This window comes from Scyliorhinus torazame, chromosome 12 (genome assembly GCF_047496885.1).
Source record: "Scyliorhinus torazame isolate Kashiwa2021f chromosome 12, sScyTor2.1, whole genome shotgun sequence".
Taxonomy (NCBI): Eukaryota; Metazoa; Chordata; class Chondrichthyes; order Carcharhiniformes; family Scyliorhinidae; genus Scyliorhinus; species Scyliorhinus torazame.
The window spans coordinates 80,657,658-80,679,746 of record NC_092718.1 but is presented as its reverse complement, the minus strand read 5'-3'; the positions used below and the strand labels follow the sequence as shown (position 1 = coordinate 80,679,746).

Below are 22,089 nucleotides of genomic sequence, written 5' to 3'. Positions count from 1 at the left end.
CCGTGAATTCCGCCCCCGCCGCCCACCGAAGTCTCTGAAGGGAGAAAAGTCGGCGGGGCGTTAATGGCGCCGCAGACGTCGGAGAATGGCACGGGTGGGCGCAAGGCATCCGATTTTGGGCCTGCCGATATTCTCCCGTCCGGATGGGCCGAAGTCCCGTCGACGTGATGACGGGTCACGTCGACGTAAATCAAACCTCCTTTTAATCGGCGTCAACCTGTGTTCCAGGTTCACGCCGACCAGCGTGGAGGTGAGTGACGGCCTGGGGGGTTGGCTGCTGGGCTGGCGATGGCGTGGCCGCAGTCTGAATGTGTGGGGAGAGGTGTGTGTAGGGTTGTGTGTGTGTGTGTGTGTGTGTGTGCGGCGGGGGGGGGTGGTTAGAGTGGGCTGGGCTCCGGGGGAGTGCCGGGCGGGGGGGTCAGTGCCGGGGAGGGCCGGGAAGGGGGGTCCGTGCCGGGGAGGAGGATGGGGGTCCGTGCCAGGGAGGGGGATGGGGGGTCTGTGCCGGGGAGGAGGATGGGGGGTCCGTGCCGGGAAGGAGGATGGGGGTCCGTGCCAGGGGAGGGGGATGGGGGGTCCGTGCCGGGGAGGAGGATGGGGGGTCCGTGCCGGGGAGGAGGATGGGGGGTCCGTGCCGGGGAGGAGGATGGGGGGTCCGTGCCGGGGAGGGCCAGGGAGGAGGATGGGGGGTCCGTGCCGGGGAGGGGGATGGGGGGTCCGTGCCGGGGAGGGCTGGGGAGGAGGATGGGGATCCGTGCCGGGGAGGGGGATGGGGGGTCTGTGCCGGGGAGGGCCAGGGAGGAGGATGGGGGGTCAGTGCCGGGGAGGAGGATGGGGGGTCCGTGCCGGGGAGGGGGATGGGGGGTCTGTGCCAGGGAGGGGAATGGGGGGTCTGTGCCGGGAAGGGGGATGGGGGGTCCGTGCCAGGGAGGGGGATGGGGGGTCTGTGCCGGGGAGGGGGATGGGGGGTCTGTGCCGGGGAGGGCCGGGGAGGAGGATGGGGGGTCAGTGCCGGGGAGGAGGATGGGGGGTCCGTGCCGGGGAGGGGGATGGGGGGTCTGTGCCAGGGAGGGGAATGGGGGGTCTGTGCCGGGAAGGGGGATGGGGGGTCCGTGCCAGGGAGGGGGATGGGGGGTCTGTGCCGGGGAGGGGGATGGGGGGTCCGTGCCGGGGAGGGGGATGGGGGGTCCGTGCCGGGGAGGGCCGGGGAGGAGGATGGGGGGTCCGTGCCGGGGAGGTGGATGGGGGGTCCGTGCCGGGGAGGGGGATGGGGGGGCCGTGCCGGGGAGGAGGATGGGGGGTCCGTGCCGGGTAGGGGGAGTGCGAGGGCAAGTGAGTTGGTCCACCTGGCCAGGTGCCAGCCTCCAACAGTTGGACCCATGCGGTCCATGCCACCTGGCTGGGGGGAGGAGGGGGTATGGGCAATGATGACATGTCGTCGTCGTCCCCCCCCCCCCCCACCAGGCCGTCATGTTTTTCGATCAGCCAGCGATGTTGGCCGCCGTGGCAGCAGCCGCTAATGTCTATGTTGCCCTGGATGAGGAGGAGGAGGAGGAGGAGGAGCGTGCCAGAGAGGCGGCGCAGGCTGCCGCAGAGGGGCAGGCAGCAGCCGCCCAGGCTGGAGGGACACCTGACCGACAGGACGAGGAGGGGGAGGAGGACGTCGTGGCCCCACGGCAACGGAGGCACCCGAGGGCGCCCCGTGTGTACCGGCCCCGGCAGTCATACCAGGACCTCACGGACCGGGAATGCAGGAGGAGACTCCGGATGAGGCGGGAAACCGTGGCATACATCTGCCACCTGCTGGCACACCTGTCACCGTGTGGCATTGGCGGGGGACACCCTCTCCCCGTGTCCGTCAAGGTTACGGTGGCCCTGAACTTTTATGCAACGGGGTCATTCCAGGCACCGAGTGGGGACCTGTCCGGCATATCGCAGACATCGGTGCATCGGTGCATCCGGGCAGTGACAGATGCCCTATATGCCATGGCGCACCGCTACATCCGCTTCCCTGTGGACCGGGCCAGCCAAGATGCCCGGGACATGGGCTTGTCTGCCGTGGCCGGGTTCCCAATGGTCCAGGGCGCGATTGATGGGATGCACGTCGCCGTACGGCCACCTGCAGATAACAGGGCCGTGTTCACTAATAGGAAGGGGACCTATTCGATGAACGTACAGGTGGTCTGCGACCACCGCATGATGATCCTGCACGTCTGCGCCCGTTACCCGGGCAGTGTACACGACTCATACGTATTGTCGCGGTCATCCATCACCGGCATGTACGAGGGACGCAATCCCCGGCTGAGGGGCTGGTTGCTGGGTGACAGGGGCTACCCATTGCGATCGTGGCTGATGACGCCTGTACGGAGGCCACACAATGAGGCGGAGAACCGCTACAATGATGCCCATGTAGCGACAAGGGGAGTGATAGAGAGGTGCTTTGGCGTGCTGAAGATGCGTTTCAGGTGCCTGGACCTCTCTGGGGGCGCCCTCCAGTCTCGGTCAGATAGGGTCGGCCGCATCATTGTGGTGTGCTGCGTCCTGCACAACATAGCCCAGCAGAAGGGCGATGTGCCGCAGGCAGAGGAGGGCCGAGTGGAAGAGCAGCAGGAAGAGGCGCAGTCCTCCCCAGATGAGGGGGATGGGGGCAATGGTCAGGGCAGACGGGCTAGACACGGGCGGGTGGCTGTCCACCGTTACCGGCTGGGCCAGCGGGCAGGAGACAGGCTGATAGCCGCCCGCTTCACTGACTAGATGGGCGTGGGAATCGGGTAGTATGGCCACAGACCGCACAACATGGCAACAGCCGACCACCCACACCCCCCACCCATCCCACCCAGCACCCTCACCCCCCTCCCCAACCCCACCCACCCCACCCGCATGCACACCACCCCCCCATTGCCGATCCACCTGCGGCACAACGGACGGGCTCACACAGTTGCTGGTGGACGCGTGTCTATTGCAGGCCATGGAGGATGATGACAACCCGCCCTGCGATGAGCTCTTGGCTCCACATCGTTGGACTATGTCTGACCCATGGCCACAGTACCACCATCCACCCGGACCATCCCTGCATGCGGCTGTGACACTGCAGCGCACGGTCCCGTCCTCTGCCTGGGGGATGTTGATGGCGGCCCAGGGGGAAGGGGGCAGACTCACCTGGGGCTGAGGTAAGACCACCCCTCACACACATACTTGCGCTCAACGTACATGACACCCCCGCACGCTTTGGACAGAGCACAAAGGCAGCTTCTGTAGGTGTAACATTGACTTTAATAGCGAATGGAGTTCATGCACGTGCCCTAGCCCCTAAAACTCATTTGTGCCCTGCACCCGTGCCAACTTACTCAGTGTCTAATTGTTTGGCCTTACGGACCCTATGACTACGTCTACGTGGTTCCCCAGACGGTACAGCAGAACTGGAGGTGGACTCCTGTGATTCCTGCCCTCTGACACGGGATCCCTTTGGCGGCCGTTTCCTGGGGCGTCCTGGCCTAGATGGGCCAGGCTGCGGCCCGGGCGACTGGGATGGCGAGCTGCCGGCCTGTCCTGCCCGTTGCCCACCCGATGCACCTGGGACGGAAGGGGGGAGTCCGAGGTGTTGCGGTGTTCCGGGACCTCCCCTACAGGGGGACCCAGGACGGACCACACCACCTCCTCCTCCCCCGGGGTGCCCGATGGCCGCCAGGCCTCTACATGGGTGGGGGATGCGAACGGACTGGCCATCCGACGCCCCCCCGACATCTGGCGCTGCCAGTCCTGGAGGCCCGTGCTGGTATCGACAGGGGTCTGCAGGTTTGCAGCCATGGAGCTCAGGGGATTGGCAAACCCTGTCTGTGACAGTGCGACGCCGGCTCGCACATGGCCAATGGCGCCGATGCCCTCAGCGATGGCCTGCAGAGACTGGGCTATGGCCTGCAGAGACTGGGCCATGGCCTGCAGAGACTGGGCCATGGCCTGCAGAGACTGGGCTATGGCGTTGAGCGCCTCTGCCATCTGCCGTTGGCGCTGGCTCATGGCATCCTGTGAGAGGGCAGACATGTCCTGGGCCACAGACGCCGCCTGCATGGAAAGCCCCAGGCCTCGCAAACCGTTCCCCATGTCTGACACCGTCGCACCCATTGCCTCCACCGCGGACGCCACCCGTGCGGTGTCAGCCTGGGTGGCACGCATGACCGGCACCACTCCCAGCTCCTGGACGCGGGTGGACTCCTCCACCTGCGACCGCAGCCGCCGCAAGCTGGCCGTCACCCTCTTCGCTCGTCTCCGTGTCGGTGGTTGCATCGGATCTATGGGTGGGTGTGGTAACTTCAGGAACCCGGGATCCATCTGGGCGGCAGATGTTCGCTTGGGCTGGGCTGCCCTCCGACCGCCCGGCCCCTCTGCTGCTCCTACCTCCGCCTGCTGTACCGGGACGGCTGTATTGTGCGCACCAGTGAGTGTACCAGACGCCTCATCACTAAAGTGCCCAACCGAGGTGAGTGTTTCTGCGATGGTGGAGGGTGTTGGTGACAGCAGTGGCGTTGTGTCGTGCTCTTCGTCCCACTCTGACTCCATGGCACTTTGGGGTGGGGGTTCGTCTCCACCCATCCAATCTGTGTCACTGTCCGGTATTTCGTTTTCCTAGGTAGTGCTGTCCCGGGTAGGGGTGTCCTGGGTAGTGGTGTCCTGGGTCGTGGTGTCCTGGGTAGTGGTGGCCTGGGTAGTGGTGTCCTGGGTAGTGATGTCCTGGCTCGGCTGTGACGGGGGCCTGTGGCTGCCCCTCTCGTCGCTGGGTGGCACACGCCTGCGTCGTCGCACCCGCACGAGACGGGGGCGTCGTCTCCCTGTTGCTCCAGGTCTCTCCGTCTCCCGTGGTCTCTAAGGGACATCCTGCGGGCGTCGCATGCCGGAGGGTCCAGGTCTCTCCGTCTCCCGTGGTGTGCGAGGGGCATCCTGCGAGCGTCGCATGCCGGAGGGTCCGGGTCTCTCCGTCTCCCGTGGTGTGCGAGGGGCATCCTGCGGGCGTCGCATGCCGGAGGGTCCGGGTCTCTCCGACTCCCGTGGTGTGTGAGGGGCATCCTGCGGGCGTCGCATGCCGGAGGGTCCGGGTCTCTCCGTCTCCCGTGGTGTGCGAGGGGCATCCTCCGTGCGGTCTGGGGGATATGGGGGTGGGGGAATATGGGGGAGGGGGATATGGGGAGGGGGGATATGGGGGAGGGGGGATATGGGGGATATGGGGGAGGGGGATATTGGGGAGGGGGGATATGGGGGAGGGGGGATATAGGGGATATGGGGAGGGGGGATATGGGGAGGGGGATATGGATATCGGGCGGGGGGGGGGGGAGGCTCACCCTGGCTGCTCTGACGAGGTTGTTCACCTTCTTGTGGCACTGGGTGCCTGTCCGTGGTGTCAGGGTGACGGCCTCTGCCACTTCCCTCCACAGACGCCGGCTGTGGCATGGGGCAACTCTGCGGCCGTGCCCGGGATACAGGGCCTCCCTCCTCTGCTCCACTGCATCCAGGAGCGCCTCCACATCCCGTGACTGGAACCTCGGGGCTGAGCGGCGGCCAGCCATCCGGTCGGGTGTTCCGGTCGGGTGTTCCGGTCGGGTGGGGGGAGCAGCGCGTCCTTTTGAGCCGTCACGCCGTGCGGCGTGTATGACGCTGCACGGCGTGAACCGCGTGAGCAAGCGCGGATCCCGTCACGTCGCTGCTAGCCCATTTCGGGCCGGAGACTTCGCGACGTTTTTGGCGGCGTGATGCTGGTTGGATTTGCACCGTTTTTTGCGCCGATCGGCGGACTTTGCGTCGATAACGGAGAATTTCGCCCAAGGTCTCAGTCCGGTTGAAGGAATAAACAAGCAATGTTTATTTCTTTAAGAACTCATTTTAGTACATCCACACAAAATTAAATCGAAAGACTTTTCCAGCGTGCCTTGAAATGGCCTTGAGACACCAATGAGTGAAAGCAAAAACTTCAAGATAAAAGTGACTCCAGATTTACAAATTAAAAGTCATTTCAACAAAAAACCTTTAAAGTATTTTTTACCAATGTTTCAGGGATTCTCCGACAGCTAGAATTCCTCCCTCTAATCAGTCAAACAGATCACATTCTTAAGGGAATCCTTATCTGGTTTTAGCCCCTTACTTACTTTCATTGGTTCTAGTTCTCAGTTGAGATACCCTTGATTCGTTCAGGAAAGTGTCAGTCACTTAACAAGCGACTGGTTAATTAGACATTAATCAATTACTCCAAATTAATTATCTTTCCCATGACTCTTGTCTCATGTTCAAACTCCCTACGTCACGCCTGGGCTCAGTTAGTTACTCTTTCAGTAAGGGTACTTGCAGTACATTATTCGTAACATTTGAGACAGTCATGGACAGTATTCAAAAGATCAGCCAATTTTATAAATTACTCCTATTTCTACAAATTCAATAATTTTCAAGAATCATTTTACTTTCCAGTATATTTTAGCTAATATTTTAAAGGACCTGTGATGGGTGAGGCATTTTCAGAACACCAAAATGTATCATGGAGTTCAACCAACCTCTCCCTTTAATGTATTTGTTGCTTTTCCTAGCACACGGCTTGTCCCCTAGGTGTGGGATTACAATTATGGACACGTGGGTTTTTAAACACGAAACAATGTTTATTCCATGAACTCAACTTAACATCTTAAATAAACATTGGATCTCTTAACACCCCTTACTTCAAATGTAACTCAGAAAATATTGCAACAGTAAATAATTCCTTAAAATGTTCCTTCAAACTTCCAAGAGACAACACCTTTAAACAGAATCACATCAGGTTAAAGGCTTTACTATTATGAGTTTAAATCACCCTAATGATCCAGATATCACAGCAAATCCAGCTCCCTGCAAAACACAGACACACACCCAGCTCTTTTCCTCCAAACTGCAGCTCTCTGAAAACACACAGACACACACAAGCTGCTTTTTTAAACTGCAAAACTAAACTGCAAAATGGCTGACCTGACCTCAGCTCCACCCACTCTCTGACATCACTGTTTTCTTAAAGGTACATTGCTTAAACATCCATGTCTTAAAGGTACTCTCACATGACACCTCCCCTCAAGAAAAAAAAAAAAACATCAACTTCAAGATGGTTTCATTTTTCACTTTTACACCATCCACTAAGAAATGTACACAGTAAATATGCATTTTCATTTAAAGAAAACAACACACTCAAACAGGTATAATAATATAGTCCATTTGTCTTTGTTCTTCTTCCTCCAACCGAAATCCTTCTCAATTGACAGTCTCTTTGAACAAAGTCTCTGCACGATCCATCCATTCCACTACTCCTCGGCATTTCTCGTCAGAATCAGATACTTTAGTTCAATCTGACCACAGAGTCCCTTGAAATTCTCCAATACAGGAACATTGGTGATCACAGCTTTCAGGCAGTCAAATGCGTGTTGAAAGTCCGCTGTCCCTTGAAATTTTTGACGTTTCTTTAGCAAGTCCATCAGTGGAGTAATCACGCCACAAAACTTTTGCACAAATGTTCGATCAAATCCACTCATGCTAAGAAATCGCATTATTTCCCTTCGTCTTGAGGGTATCGGAAACGCTGCGAGGAAAGTGATTCGGGCTTCCCCAATCGGTCTAGCCAATTCACGTACTCTATTTAATCGTTCCCTAAAATTTGACACGTAATCCAATAGTGTAATTTCCGATTTCTCACCCACCAATTTTTCCTTAATCAATTTAAGTGGTCCTCTTACCTCATGACCAAAAATTAGTTCAAAAGGACTAAATTTGGTAGACTCATTAGGTGCATCCCTAATTGCAAACAATACGAATGGAATTCCTTTATCCCAATCCTCTGGATAATCTTGACAATATGCCCTCAACATTGTCTTTAATGTCTGATGCCACCTTTCTAACGCTCCCTGCGATTCTGGATGTTATGCAGTTGATTTAAATTGTTTTATTCCTAAGCTATCCATAACTTCTTTGAATAACTTTGAAGTAAAATTCGTTCCTTGATCCGATTGAATGTCTCTGGGTAGTCCATATCTAGTAAAGAATTTAAGTAACTCCTCCACAATCCTTTTAGATGCAATATTATGTACTGGAATGGCCTCTTGAAACCTAGTAGACACATCCATTATAGTCAAAAGATATTGATTCCCACTTTTTGTTTTAGGAAGCGGTCCTACACAATCGATAAGGACCCTTGAAAAAGGTTCCTCAAATGTTGGAATGGGTATTAAGGGTGCTGGTTTTATCACTGCTTGAGGTTTCCCTATCACTTGACATGTGTGACATGATTGACAAAATTTAACTACATCTCTATGTAGTCCAGGCCAATAAAATTGTTTCTGGATTTTAGCTTGAGTTTTCCTTATTCCCAAATGACCTCACACTGGTACCTTCTGTGCAACTCGCAACACCTCCTTTCTATATTTTTTTCTTCTTTTTTCTACCACCCGCCCTCCGGCAATTCTACCACCCGCCCTCCGGCAATTCTACCACCCGCCCTCCGGCAATTCTACCACCCGCCCTCCGGCAATTCTACCACCCGCCCTCCGGCAATTCTACCTCCGGCAATTCTACCACCCACCCTCCGGCAATTCTGCCACCCACCCTCCGGCAATTCTGCCACCCGCCCTCCGGCAATTCTACCACCCGCCCTCCGGCAATTCTACCACCCGCCCTCCGGCAATTCTACCACCCGCCCTCCGGCAATTCTACCACCCGCCCTCCGGCAATTCTACCACCCGCCCTCCGGCAATTCTACCTCCAGCAATTCTACCACCCGTCCTCCGGCAATTCTACCACCCACCCTCCGGCAATTCTGCCACCCACCCTCCGGCAATTCTGCCACCCGCCCTCCGGCAATTCTACCACCCGCCCTACGGCAATTCTACCACCCGCCCTCCGGCAATTCTACCACCCGCCCTCCGGCAATTCTGCCACCCGCCCTCCGGCAATTCTGCCACCCGCCCTCCGGCAATTCTGCCACCCGCCCCCCGGCAATTCTGCCACCTGCCCTCCGGCAATTCTACCACCCGCCCTCCGGCAATTCTACCACCCGCCCTCCGGCAATTCTACCACCCACCCTCCGGCAATTCTTCCACCCCCCCTCCGGCAATTCTACCACCCGCCCTCCGGCAATTCCACCACCCGCCCTCCGGCAATTCTACCACCCGCCCTCCGGCAATTCTACCACCCGCCCTCCCAACACCCCCTTTCTATACCCTACCGGTAATACTACTTCATGAACTTCTGCCCACTTTTCATCCGCCTGCATATGTACAGGTCTCCATTTTCGCATCAAGACATCATTTTTACGGTAATAACACTCTGGTATACTCTCAGATTCCTCTTCCGTATATACTTTCTGATATATCTGTTTTATTTCTACATCTTTCTGTTGTAACTCCACCAATTTTCCTGAACTAAAAATAGGCATCATTTCCACCTGCAATCCAGCTACATCATTACCCAAGATAAACTGTATTCCTGGACAAGATAGTTTATCTATTACTCCTACTATCACTTCACCACTCTTCACTAGACTTTCCAACCTTACCTTATATAATGGAACGCTCCTCCTCTCACCCTGAATTCCACATATTACCACCTTTTCTGGCAACATTCTTCCCAAACTACATAATTCCTCAACTCTTACCATTAAAGATTGACTAGCCCCTGTATCTCTTAAAATTGTGACCTCTTTACCTGCTCCAACTGATGTTGGAAACCAATCTTTGATTTATGAACTAATTCATAATCATCTGCCATTTCCGCTGCTAATCTCACAGTTTTAACCCTCTGTTCTTCCACATGAGTGCTCACTTCATCAGGAATTGAATTTTTAAACTCCTCCAAAAGTATAATTTCTCTGAGAGCTTTATACGTTTGATCTATTTTCAAAGCCCTTAACCACCGATCAAAATTACTCTGTTTGAGCCTTTCAAACTCAATGTGTGTTTGACCAAATTCTTTCCTTAAATTTCTAAACCTTTGTCTGTAAGGTTCAGGCACTAGCTCATATGCACTTAAGATGGATTTCTTCACCTCCAGATACCTCCTCCGGTAATGATGCAAACACTTCACTAGCTCTACCTTTGTTTGAAGCAGTCACACCCACATGTCCTGTGGCCATTTCATTTGTTTAGCTACCTTCTCAAATGAAATGAAAAAGGCTTCCACTTCCTTCTCGTCAAACCTTGGCAATGCTTGGACATATTTAAATAGATTCCCACCAAGCCTTTGACTATGATGCTCTTTCTCACTATCCTCATCACTATCATCCAACTGTACGTTTCCCTTTACGTCTGCCAATTTTAACTGATTGTCATGTTTCATGGCCATTTTCTGAAGTTCAAACTCCCTCTTTTTATCTTTTTCCTTGATCTGTATCTCCCTTTCTTTTTCTTTTTGTTCTGCTCGGGCTATTCTTTCTTTTCTCCTTTCTTCTCTCTCGTTTTCTTTTTCCTCGCTCTCTCTTTCTCTTTCTTTTTCCTCTCTCTCACTCTCGTATTCAAGCCGCTTTAATTTTTTCTCATGTTCCATTTGTTTAATTTGCAACTGAATTTTTGCCATTTCCAATGAGTCAAACTCTACCTCAGGCAACTTTAAATGCTTAACCACCGCCATAATTACCTCATCTTTTCGCATTTTGTCAGGTAATGTTGACTGCAATGTTCTTGCCAAATCTAACAGTCTGCTTTTTGTTTCTGTCCGTAAAGTACTACGTGTGACATTCTCCACCCCTAAAAACTTCTGAGCCTCTGAAAGAGCCATTGTTCACAACACTCTCTCCACTTAAACTAAAATACCACACCGGAAAAGCAACAATCCTTCACTGTTTTTAAGTTCACAAAAGCCAATCCAATAGATAGACTTCTTAAAGTCTATCATGACAGACCCCCCTCTATAATTGTTGAATCCAACATCCACTCTCACCCTCACTCACTCTCACCCTCATCCACTCTTGCACACTATCATCCTCCCCATCCTCACTCACTCTCACCCTCACCCACTCTCACCCTCACCCACACTTACCCTCATTCACTCTCACACACTATCATCCTTCCCCACTCTCACCCTTACCCACTCTCACCGACTCTCATCCTCACCCACTCACCCTCACCCACTCTCACCTTCACCCACTCTCACCCACTCTCAACCTCACTCTCAACCTCACCCACCCTCACTTATTCTCACCCTCACTCACCCTCACCCACTCTCACCCTCACCCACACTTACCCTCATCCAATCTCACACACTATCATCCTTCCGCACTCTCACCCTCAGCCACTCTCATCCTCACCCACTCTCACTCACCCATTCTCACTCACTCTCAACCTCACCCACTCTCATCCTCACCCACCCTCACCCATTCTCACCCTCACCCACTTTCACTCTTACACATTCTCACCTTCACCCTCACCCACTCACACCCACACTTACCCTCATCCATTCTCACACACTATCATCCTTTCCCACTCTAACCCTCACCCACTCTCACCCACTCTCACCCTCACCCTCACCCACTCTCACCCTCACCCACTCTCACCCTCACCCACTCTCAACCTCACCCACTCTCAACCTCACCCACTCTCAACCTCACCCACTCTCAACCTCACCCACTCTCAACCTCACCCACTCTCAACCTCACCCACTCTCAACCTCACCCACTCTCACCCACTCTCACCCTCACCCACTCTCACTCACTCTCACCCACACTCACTCTCACCCTCACCCACTCTCAACCTCACCCACTCTCAACATCACCCACTCTCAACATCACCCACTCTCAACATCACCCACTCTCAACATCACCCACTCTCAACATCACCCACTCTCAACATCACCCACTCTCAACATCACCCACTCTCAACATCACCCACTCTCAACATCACCCACTCTCAACATCACCCACTCTCAACATCACCCACTCTCAACATCACCCACTCTCAACATCACCCACTCTCAACATCACCCACTCTCACCCTCACACACTCTCACCCACTCTCACCCTCACCCACTCTCACTCACTCTCACCCACACTCACTCTCACCCTCACCCACTCTCAACCTCACCCACTCTCAACATCACCCACTCTCAACATCACCCACTCTCAACATCACCCACTCTCACCCTCACCCACTCTCACTCACTCTCACCCACACCCACTCTCACTCACTCTCACCCACACTCACTCTCACCCTCACCCACTCTCAACCTCACCCACTCTCAACCTCACCCACTCTCAACCTCACCCACTCTCAACATCACCCACTCTCAACATCACCCACTCTCAACATCACCCACTCTCAACATCACCCACTCTCAACATCACCCACTCTCAACATCACCCACTCTCAACATCACCCACTCTCACTCACTCTCACCCTCACCCACACTCACTCTCACCCTCACCCACTCTCAACCTCACCCACTCTCAACCTCACCCACTCTCAACCTCACCCACTCTCAACATCACCCACTCTCAACATCACCCACTCTCAACATCACCCACTCTCAACATCACCCACTCTCAACATCACCCACTCTCAACATCACCCACTCTCACCCTCACCCACTCTCAACCTCACCCACTCTCAACCTCACCCACTCTCAACCTCACCCACTCTCACCCTCACACACTCTCACCCACTCTCACCCTCACCCACTCTCACTCACTCTCACCCTCACTCACTCTCACCCTCACCCACTCTCACTCTCACCCACTCTCAACCTCACCCACTCTCAACCTCACCCACTCTCAACCTCACCCACTCTCAACCTCACCCACTCTCAACCTCACCCACTCTCAACCTCACCCACTCTCAACCTCACCCACTCTCAACATCACCCACTCTCAACATCACCCACTCTCAACATCACCCACTCTCAACATCACCCACTCTCAACATCACCCACTCTCAACATCACCCACTCTCAACATCACCCACTCTCAACATCACCCACTCTCAACATCACCCACTCTCACCCTCACACACTCTCACCCACTCTCACCCTCACCCACTCTCACTCACTCTCAACCTCACCCACTCTCACCCTCACTCACTCTCACCCTCACCCACTCTCAACCTCACCCACTCTCAACCTCACCCACTCTCACCCTCACCACTCACCCTCACACACTCTCACCCACTCTCACCCTCACCCACTCTCACTCACTCTCACCCTCACTCACTCTCACCCTCACCCACTCTCAACCTCACCCACTCTCAACCTCACCCACTCTCAACCTCACCCACTCTCACCCTCACCACTCACCCTCACCCACGCTCACTCACTCTCACCCTCACCCACTCACACCCTCACCCACTCACACCCTCACCCACTCACACCCTCACCCACTCACACCCACTCTCACTCACTCTCAACCTAACTCACCCTCAACCTCACCCATTCTCACCCTCACCCACTCACACCATCACCCACTCACACCCACACCCACTCACACCCACACCCACTCTCACTCACTCTCAACCTAATTCACTCTCAACCTCACCCATTCTCACCCTCACCCACTCACACCGTCACCCACTCTCACCCTCACCCACACTCACCCTTACCCACTCACACCCTCACCTGCTCACACCCACACCCACTCACACCCACACCCACTCACACCCACACCCACTCTCAATCACTCTCAACCTAACTCACTCTCAACCTCACCCACGGTCACCCTCACCCACTCACACCATCACCGACTCTCACCCTCACCCACACTCACCCACATCCACTCTCACACACTATCATCCTGGTTTAGCACAGGGCTAAATCGCAGGCTTTTAAAGCAGACCAAGGCAGGCCAGCATCACGGTTCAATTCCCGTACCAGCCTCCCCGAACAAGCGCCGGAATGTGGCGACCAGGGGCTTTTCACAGTAACTTAATTTGAAGCCTACTTTGACAATAAGCGATTTTCATTTTTCATTCATTATCCATTCTCACTCTCACCCACCCTCATCCTCACCCACCCTCACCCACTCTCACCCTCACCCGCACTCACACTGGTCCACTCTCACCCATTCTCACCCTCGCCCATTCTCACCCTAACCCACTCTCACCCTCACCCACTCACACCCACACCCACTCTCACTCACCCTCACCAACTCACCCTCACCTACTCTCACTCACTCTCACCCTCACTCACTCTCACCCTCGCCCTCTCACCCTCACCCACACTCACCCTCATCCACACCCACTTTCACTCACCCTCACCCACTCTCAGCCTCACCCACTCACACCCTCACCCATTCTCACCCTCACCCACTCTCATCCTCACCCACTCTCATCCTCACCCACTCTCATCCTCACCCACTCCCATCCTCACCCACCCTCACCCGCACTAACCCTTACCTTCACCCGCACTCACCCTCATCCACTCTCACCCATTCTCACCCTCATCCATTCTCACCCTCACCCACTCTCACCCGCACTCACCCTCATCCACTCTCATCCTCACCCACCCTCACCCACTCTCACCCTCACCCAATCTCACTCACTCTCTTACTCTCACACTCCTTCGCCTACAACCACTCGCATCCTCACCCAGTCTTTATTTTTGCAAGTATTTTTAATCGAAACATTTTCAACAATTATACAATAGAAAACAACCCCACAAAATCCCCCAGCCCACCCCCCTCAACAGAAACCAACCCCCAAAACGCATGACGAGCTTACCCCAACTATTATAGGAGTCATCACTTGCCCCCTTCTGAACAAACTTCACCTTTTCCAGGGTCAGAAACTCCAGCAGGTCCCCCGCCTCTCCGAGGCACAGGGTGGAGAAGCTGACCTCCACCCCGACAGGACCCGCCTACAGGCAATCAGCAAGGCAAAGGCTGAAACATCTGCCCCGCACCTGCCTGCAGCTCTGGCCGGTCTGACACCCCGAAAGTGGCTTCTCGGGGACCGGGCTCCCCCTCCACATGTAAACCCCCGAAATGGTGCTGAACACCGTCCTCCAAAACCTTTCCAGCTTCGGCCAGGACCAAAACATATGTACCTGGTTCACAGGGCCCCTCCCACATCGCTCACAGACATCCTCCACCCCTCGAACAGCCGGCTCATCCTAGACTTTGTAAGGTGTGCCCTGTACACTACCTTCAGTTGTGTCAGCCCCAAGCTCACGCACAAAGCATTTACTCTCCGCAGCACCTCGCACCTCAATCCCTCCTCCAGCACCAACTCCTCCCACCTCACCGTAATCCCTCCTTTGGCACCCTGTCCTCCCATAAATTGCCGAGACAACCCCCCTCTCTAAACTCCGCACTGACAGCACTGCCTCCAACACCGAGGAGGTAGACACTATCAGGAAGGGCGGAAAGACCATCCTCACAAATCTTTCATTTCCTAATTCCCCCTCTCTTCCCATCCCCCGAACCTTGCATCCATCCCCCCGGCCCAAATCCATGATTCTCGCTTATCGGCATTCCCCTCCATCCGAGCTCCTAACCTAAAATGCTGTCTAAACTGCCACCAAACCGTCAACGTGGCCACCACCACCGGACTCACTGAATACTTTCCCGGGGCCTTTGGGAGCGACGCTGTTGCCAGTGCCCGCAACCCTGACCCCTTGCAAGAGCCCACCTCCATCCTCACCCACAATGCACCCCCCTCCCACCTCCAGGGCCAAACCTTCTCTGCTTTTCCCGATCAATAATAATACAACATATTTGGGAGGCCTACCATCCCTGTGCACTATCACCTTCCTAATCCTAGCCACCTTCCCCATCCAAACAAACGAGGTGATCAGCCAATCCATCCCCTAAAAAGGTCTTGGGCAAAAAAACTCAGTGGGCATTGAAACAAGAACAGGAATCCTGGCAAAACATTAACCTTTACTGCCTGCACTCAGCCCGCTAACGACAGAGGGGGATTGTCCTAGCTCAGTAAATCAGCCTTCATTCTCCCCACCAAGTTAGTGAAGTTAAACCTCCAAAGCCCTGCCCAATCCCGGACCACCTGCATCTCTAGGTACCAAAAATCAGAAGCCATCAGCCGAAATGCCAGCGGCCCCGCCCCCCCCCCCCGCCCCTCCTCCCCCACCCCAGCTCCCACTCGTGGAGGGGTGATCACAGAGTACTCACTTTTCCCTGAATTCAATTTGTACCCTGAAAACACAGATGGGGTCCCGACTTTGAACGCCGGAAGCTCTGTCACGACATTGGTGGGGATGGGGTTGTGGGGGCGGTGTTGTGGAGGTTGGCAGGGGCAATTGCGGTCAACTTTCACCCCCCCCCCCCAACTTCCTGCCAACATAAAACACGACCTGGGCCCCTCGCAAGATTTTCAGCCCAAACCAGCCCCAGAAGAACGGGAGCAGAAGATCACAGTTATAACTATGTGTCCATGTTTTACTGCACGGTACATTTAAAGCATGTTATCTAGCTCTTGATCTCGACCTCTAAAGATTGGCCCCACACCTGACCTATTTCATGCATGAGGATTTGGGGTGTGTCTTGAGTCTCCCGGAAGAAAGACTTGCATTTATATAGCACCGTTCACAATCTCAGTCCCAAGGCACCTTACAATCCACATCGACACTCCCAGTGTCAGAACTGAGGGCGGACTGCTAAGTTGGACAAGGCACTAACCCAGGCCCTGTCTGCCCTCCCAGGTGGATGAGAAGGATCCCGTTAGGAGGAGAGCAAGGGGAATTCGCCCCAGTGTTCTGGGACCAATCTATATCCATCAGAACCCCAACCCAACCATGGACAGGTAATCTGTTGGTGTTTGTGGGAGCTCACTGTGCTCAGTCTGGCTTCCCCATTTCCTACATTAGACCTCTTAAAAAGTATTTCATTCCCTGTAAATTGTGTAGGGATTCGGTGAGCTTGTGAAAATGCAATTCTCTTGTGGAGGGGAGAAGGTTGAGCTGAGGATCATAACATCATAGAATTTACAGTGCAGAAGGAGGCCGTTCGGCCTATCGAGTCTGCACCGGCCCTTACAAAGAGCACCCTACTCAAGCCCACGTATCTACCCTATCCCCGCAACCCAGGATGGTGAAGAGTAGCAAATTAAACCCTCGCGCTTACTTTTTCACGCACTTGAATATGAAAAATCCACTCAGTCCAACACCCAAAGTGATTCCAGCTCCAAGCAAGCCTGCTTTCCAATCATTGGAACCTCGACCTGTAAAACAGCCAATGAACGACACAATCTGATCGATAGCAAGGCCTAATTGTACAACTTTAAGGCTAAGGAGCATTTGGTATAACAGAGGTGGCTTAGAAACCCCATGGGTGTGTTGTAAACACCACTGGTCACACACTACATGTATTACGGTACTACCATGTACTACAGTTAATACAGTAAATCCCAGCCTGCTGGCTCCTCCTGTATAAAAGTGTACACTCTCCTGTGCTTCCTTCATTCTGGTTCCAGCTGCAGGAGGCTTAACATCTAGCACAATAAAGCCGCAATAGTTTCGCCATTTCGTCTCGTGGTCATTGATGGTACATCAATTTATTGTGTTAGAATTTGCAAGATGAACGTCTTAATCAAGCCGGATCGCCTGGAGCTGAACCCTCACACAGCCGATGCCACAGCCACCTTCGAGCACTGGCTAGCCTGCTTTGAAGGATATTTCGGAGAATCCACAGAGGCCCTCTCAGACCCGCAGAAGCTCCAGATACTCTGGAGATACGCACGGATGAGCCAACAGGTTTTCCCCCTCATGCGAGAGGCGCCCACTTACACGGAAGCGATGGCATCACTAAAAGGACAGTACATCAAGACTGTGAATCAGGTGTTCGTCAGGCACCTGGCCACGAGACGGCAACTCCCGGGGGAGTCTCAGGGCGATTTCTTGCGAGCTCCTGCGGATACTTGGTAGGAACTGTAATTTCCAGGCAGTGTCGGCAGTTCAACACACATAACTGCTGACAGAGACGCCTATGTCACGGGCATTAAGTCCAATTACGTTCGCCAGAGATTATTGGAAGGGAGTACACTCGACCTTACAGAGACTGTACAGCTCGCTAACTCCCTAGAAGTGGCCTCCCGCAATGTAGAGTCCTACACCTTCGACCGCGCGGCACCCTTGTGGGCGTCATGGGCCCCACCAACATCCGGCCCGGGTACGCCGCAAGCTTGCGCCGCGCGGCAGCCAGCTAACTCCGGAGGCCCCAAATGCTATTTTTGTGGCCAGGACAACACCCCAGACAACCCTGCCCAGCACGGAGCGCGACCTGCAACGGGTGTGGCAAGAAGGGCCCCTTCATCTCCGTTTGCCAGGCCCAATCAGTCACTGCCGTTTCCAGGCCCAGCATCGCTACACCCCCCAAGTGCGATCCAGGGGCGCCGCCATCTTGGATGTCGCTCGCCATGTGCACCCCGTGGGCACCCAATCTTCAGCGCCATCTTAGACCGCGCCTCAGGACCTCTGCTCGCCTGGCAGTTCATGGGCCGCCGATACATCCGCCACCGCCAAACAGCCCAACAGCTCCCAACAACTTCCGCAGCTCACCTCCATTACCCTCGATCAGTCTCGGCCCCGCAACCTCGCAACCACTACGACGACTGTACAGATCAACGGGCACGAGATGACCTGCCTCTTCGACTCTGGGAGCACGGAGAGTTTAATCCACCCTGCTACGGGAAGGCGCTGTTCCCTCCTGGTCCTCCCCGTCACCCAGAAAACCTCCCTGGCCTCCGGATCCCATTCCGTACAAATCCGGGGGTACTGCGTCACGACCCTCTCCATACAGAGCGTAGAGTACAGCAACTTCAGATTCTACGTCCTCCCCATCTCTGCGCTGCCCTGTTACTAGGCCTCGATTTTCAGTGCCACCTCCAGAGCCTTACCCTGAAGTTCGGCGGACCCCTGCCCCCTATCACCGTCGGTAGCCTCACGACCCTTAAGGTCGATCCACCCTCACTGTTCGCAAACTTCACCCCAGACTGTAAGCCCGTCGCCACGAGGAGCAGACGGTACTGTGCACAGGACAGGACCTTTATCAGGTCGGAAGTCCAACAGCTTCTGAGGGAGGGCGTCATTAAGGCCAGTAACAGCCCCTGGAGAGCTCAAGTGGTGGTAGTTAAGACTGGGGAGAAACACCGGATGGTCATCGACTGCAGTCAGACCATCAACCGGTACACGCATATCTGACATGGTCAATCAGATTGCACAGTATCGAGTCTTCTCCACAGTTGACCTGAAGTCCGCTTACCACCAGCTCCCCATCCGCCCGGAGGACCACCAATACACTGCATTCGAAGCGGATGGCCGCCTCTATCACTTCCTTAGAGCTCCCTTCGGCGTCACCAATGGGGTCTCGGTCTTCCAGCGGGAGATGGACCGAATGGTCAACCAGTACAGGCTGCGGGCCACATTCCCGTACCTGGATAATGTCACCATCTGCGGCCACGACCAGCAGGACCACGACGCGAATCTCCAGAAATTCCTCCACACCGCCGAACTCCTTAACCTCACCTACAATAAGGAGAAATGCGTTTTCCGCACTACCCGCTTAGTCATCCTTGGCTACGTAGTGGAAAATGGAGTCCTAGGGCCCGACCCCGACCGCATGCGCCCCCTCCTGGAACTCCCTCTCCCCCACTGCCCCAAGGCCCTGAAACAATGCCTGGGGTTCTTCTCATATTACGCCCAGTGGGTCCCTAATTATGCGGACAAGGCCCGCCCACTCATCAAGTCCACAGTTTTTCCCCTGACGGCTGAGGCCTGCCAGGCCTTCAACCATATCAAGGCGGACATCGCCAAAGCCACGATGCACGCGGTAGAAGAGTCCCTCCCCTTTCAGTTGGAGAGCGATGCATCGGACGTGGCTCTGGCCGCCACCCTCAACCAGGCAGGCAGATCCGTGGCTTTCTTCTCCCGCACCCTTCATGCCTCAGAAATTCGGCACTCCTCTGTCGAAAAGTAGGCCCAGGCCATTGTGGAAGCTGCGACATTGGAGGCATTACCTGGCCGGCAGGAGATTCACTCTCCTCACGGACCAACGGTCGGTTGCCTTCATGTTTAACAATACGCAGCGGGGCAAAATCAAAAATGACAAGATCTTGAGGGGGAGGATCGAGCTCTCCACCTATAACTATGAGATCTTGTATCGCCCGAGGAAGCTCAAAGAGACCCCAGATGCACTATCCCGCGGTACATGTGCCAGCGCACAAGTGGACCGACTCCAGGCTCTCCACAATGACCTCTGCCACCCGGGGGTCACCCGGTTCTTCCACTTTATCAAGGCCCGCAACCTGCCCTACTCCATCGAGGAGGTCAGGACTGTGACCAGGGATTGCGAAGTCTGCGCGGAGTGCAAACCGCACTTCTACCGGCCGGACAGAGCACACCTGGTAAAGGCCTCCCGTCCCTTTGAGCGCCTCAGCATGGACTTCAAAGGGCCCCTCCCTTCCACTGACCGCAACGTGTACTTTCTGAATATCATTGATGAGTACTCCCGTTTCCTTTTCTCCATCCCATGCCCCGACTTGACTTCTGCCACAGTCATCAAGGCCCTACACAGTATCTTTACCTTGTTCGGTTTCCCCATCTACATCTATAGCGATCGGGGATCCTCCTTCATGAGTGATGAGCTGTGTCAGTTCCTGCTCAGCAAGGGCATCGCCTCGAGCAGGACGACCAGTTACAACTCCCGGGGAAACGGACAGGTGGAGAGGGAGAACGGGACGGTCTGGAAGGCCATCCTGCTGGCCCTTCGGTCTAGGAGTCTCCCAGTCTCCCGCTGGCAGGAGTTCCTCCCCGATGCGCTCCATTCCATCCGGTCGCACCTGGGCACTGCTACCAATGAGACCCCTCACAAACGTGTGTTTGCCTTCCCTCGGAAGTCCACCTCCGGGGTCTCGCTCCCAACCTGGCTGACAGTTCCTGGGCCTGTCCTCCTCTGGAAGCATGCGAGGAGCCACAAATCAGATCCCCCTCGTCGAAAAGGTGCTCCTCCTCCATGCAAACTAACAGTACACCTACATGGCACACCATGACGGGCGACAGGACACAGTCTCCCTCCGGGACCTGGCACCCGCTGGTTCCCCATCCACAACCACCACCACCCCTGACCTGGTACCGTCCCCTCCCCCTCCGGTTGCCACCCCCGCCCCTGCGCCGTTCACCCTCCCACCAGCGACTATCACCGCAACCCCCACCCGAGCAGCACCCATCCCCTCTCCGGATCCACTACTGGGTGATGAAGGAGAGGACAACACGCTCCCGGAGTCGCAGGTGCCCACATCAGCGTCCACACCACAACCAGGACTGAGGCGATCGCGGCGGAGGGTCAAAGCCCCCGACAGACTCAACCTGTAACGTTGTTTCCACCCCCGCTGGACTCTTTTTTAAACGGAGTGAATGGGGTAAACACCACTGGTCATACACTACATGTATTTCGGTACTGCCACTGTACTACAGTCAATACAGTAAATTCCAGCCTGCTGGCTCCACCCAGCAGGTGCTGTATAAAAGTGTGCACTCTCCAGCGCTGCCTCCATTCTGGTTCCAGCTGCAGGAGGCTTAACATCTAGCACAATAAAGCCTCAATAGTTTCACCATTTTCGTCTCGTGGTCATTGATGGTACATCACGTGTGTTTGTGTGTATGTAGATGTAAATTTCTGACCGTGTGTGTATTTTTTATTTCTTTCACAGGTGTGGGTGTTGCTGGCTCGGCCAGCCTTCATTGCCAATCACCTATTGTCCTTGAGAAGGCGATGTTGAGCTGCCTTATTGAAGCGCTGCAGTCCAGTTGATGTAGATACGCAAAGCACTGTTCGCAACAGTTTCAGGACTTTGACCCAGTGACAGTGAAGGAACAGCAATGATGTGTTGCATGTGCTTGTGTGTGTACGTCTGTGTGTGAGCGTGTGCCTCTGAGTGCGTGTGTCTGTGTGTGTCTGTGTTTGAGAGTGTGTGTGTGAGTGTCCATGTGTATATGGGGGTGAAAGTATGAGTCTGTGTGTGAGAGAATGTGCGTGTGTGCATTTTCTATCTGTGTGCACCAGTGTGTCTGTGTGTGTCCGTTTGTGAGTGTGTGTATCTTCTATCTCTGTGTGTGCATATTTCACCATCTGCGTGCACTAGCAAGCGTGTGTGTGTGTGATTTTGTATG

General features: G+C 54.8%; 1 protein-coding gene across 5 annotated transcripts in view; it reads right to left on the bottom strand.

Moving 5' to 3' along the window:
- LOC140386517 (free fatty acid receptor 3-like) overlaps positions 1-22,089 on the bottom strand; it is a 152,398-nt gene that overhangs the window by 81,587 nt on the left and 48,722 nt on the right. Inside the window, exon 6 of one of the 5 annotated variants that reach the window (XM_072468919.1) lies at positions 16,082-17,144. The exons of the other annotated variants lie outside the window; for them this stretch is intronic. Coding sequence (XP_072325020.1) covers positions 17,044-17,144 — 101 coding nt within the window. The 3' untranslated portion in view covers positions 16,082-17,043. Of the gene's footprint in view, positions 1-16,081; positions 17,145-22,089 lie in introns of those variants that run through there. 5 annotated transcript variants of the gene reach the window in all.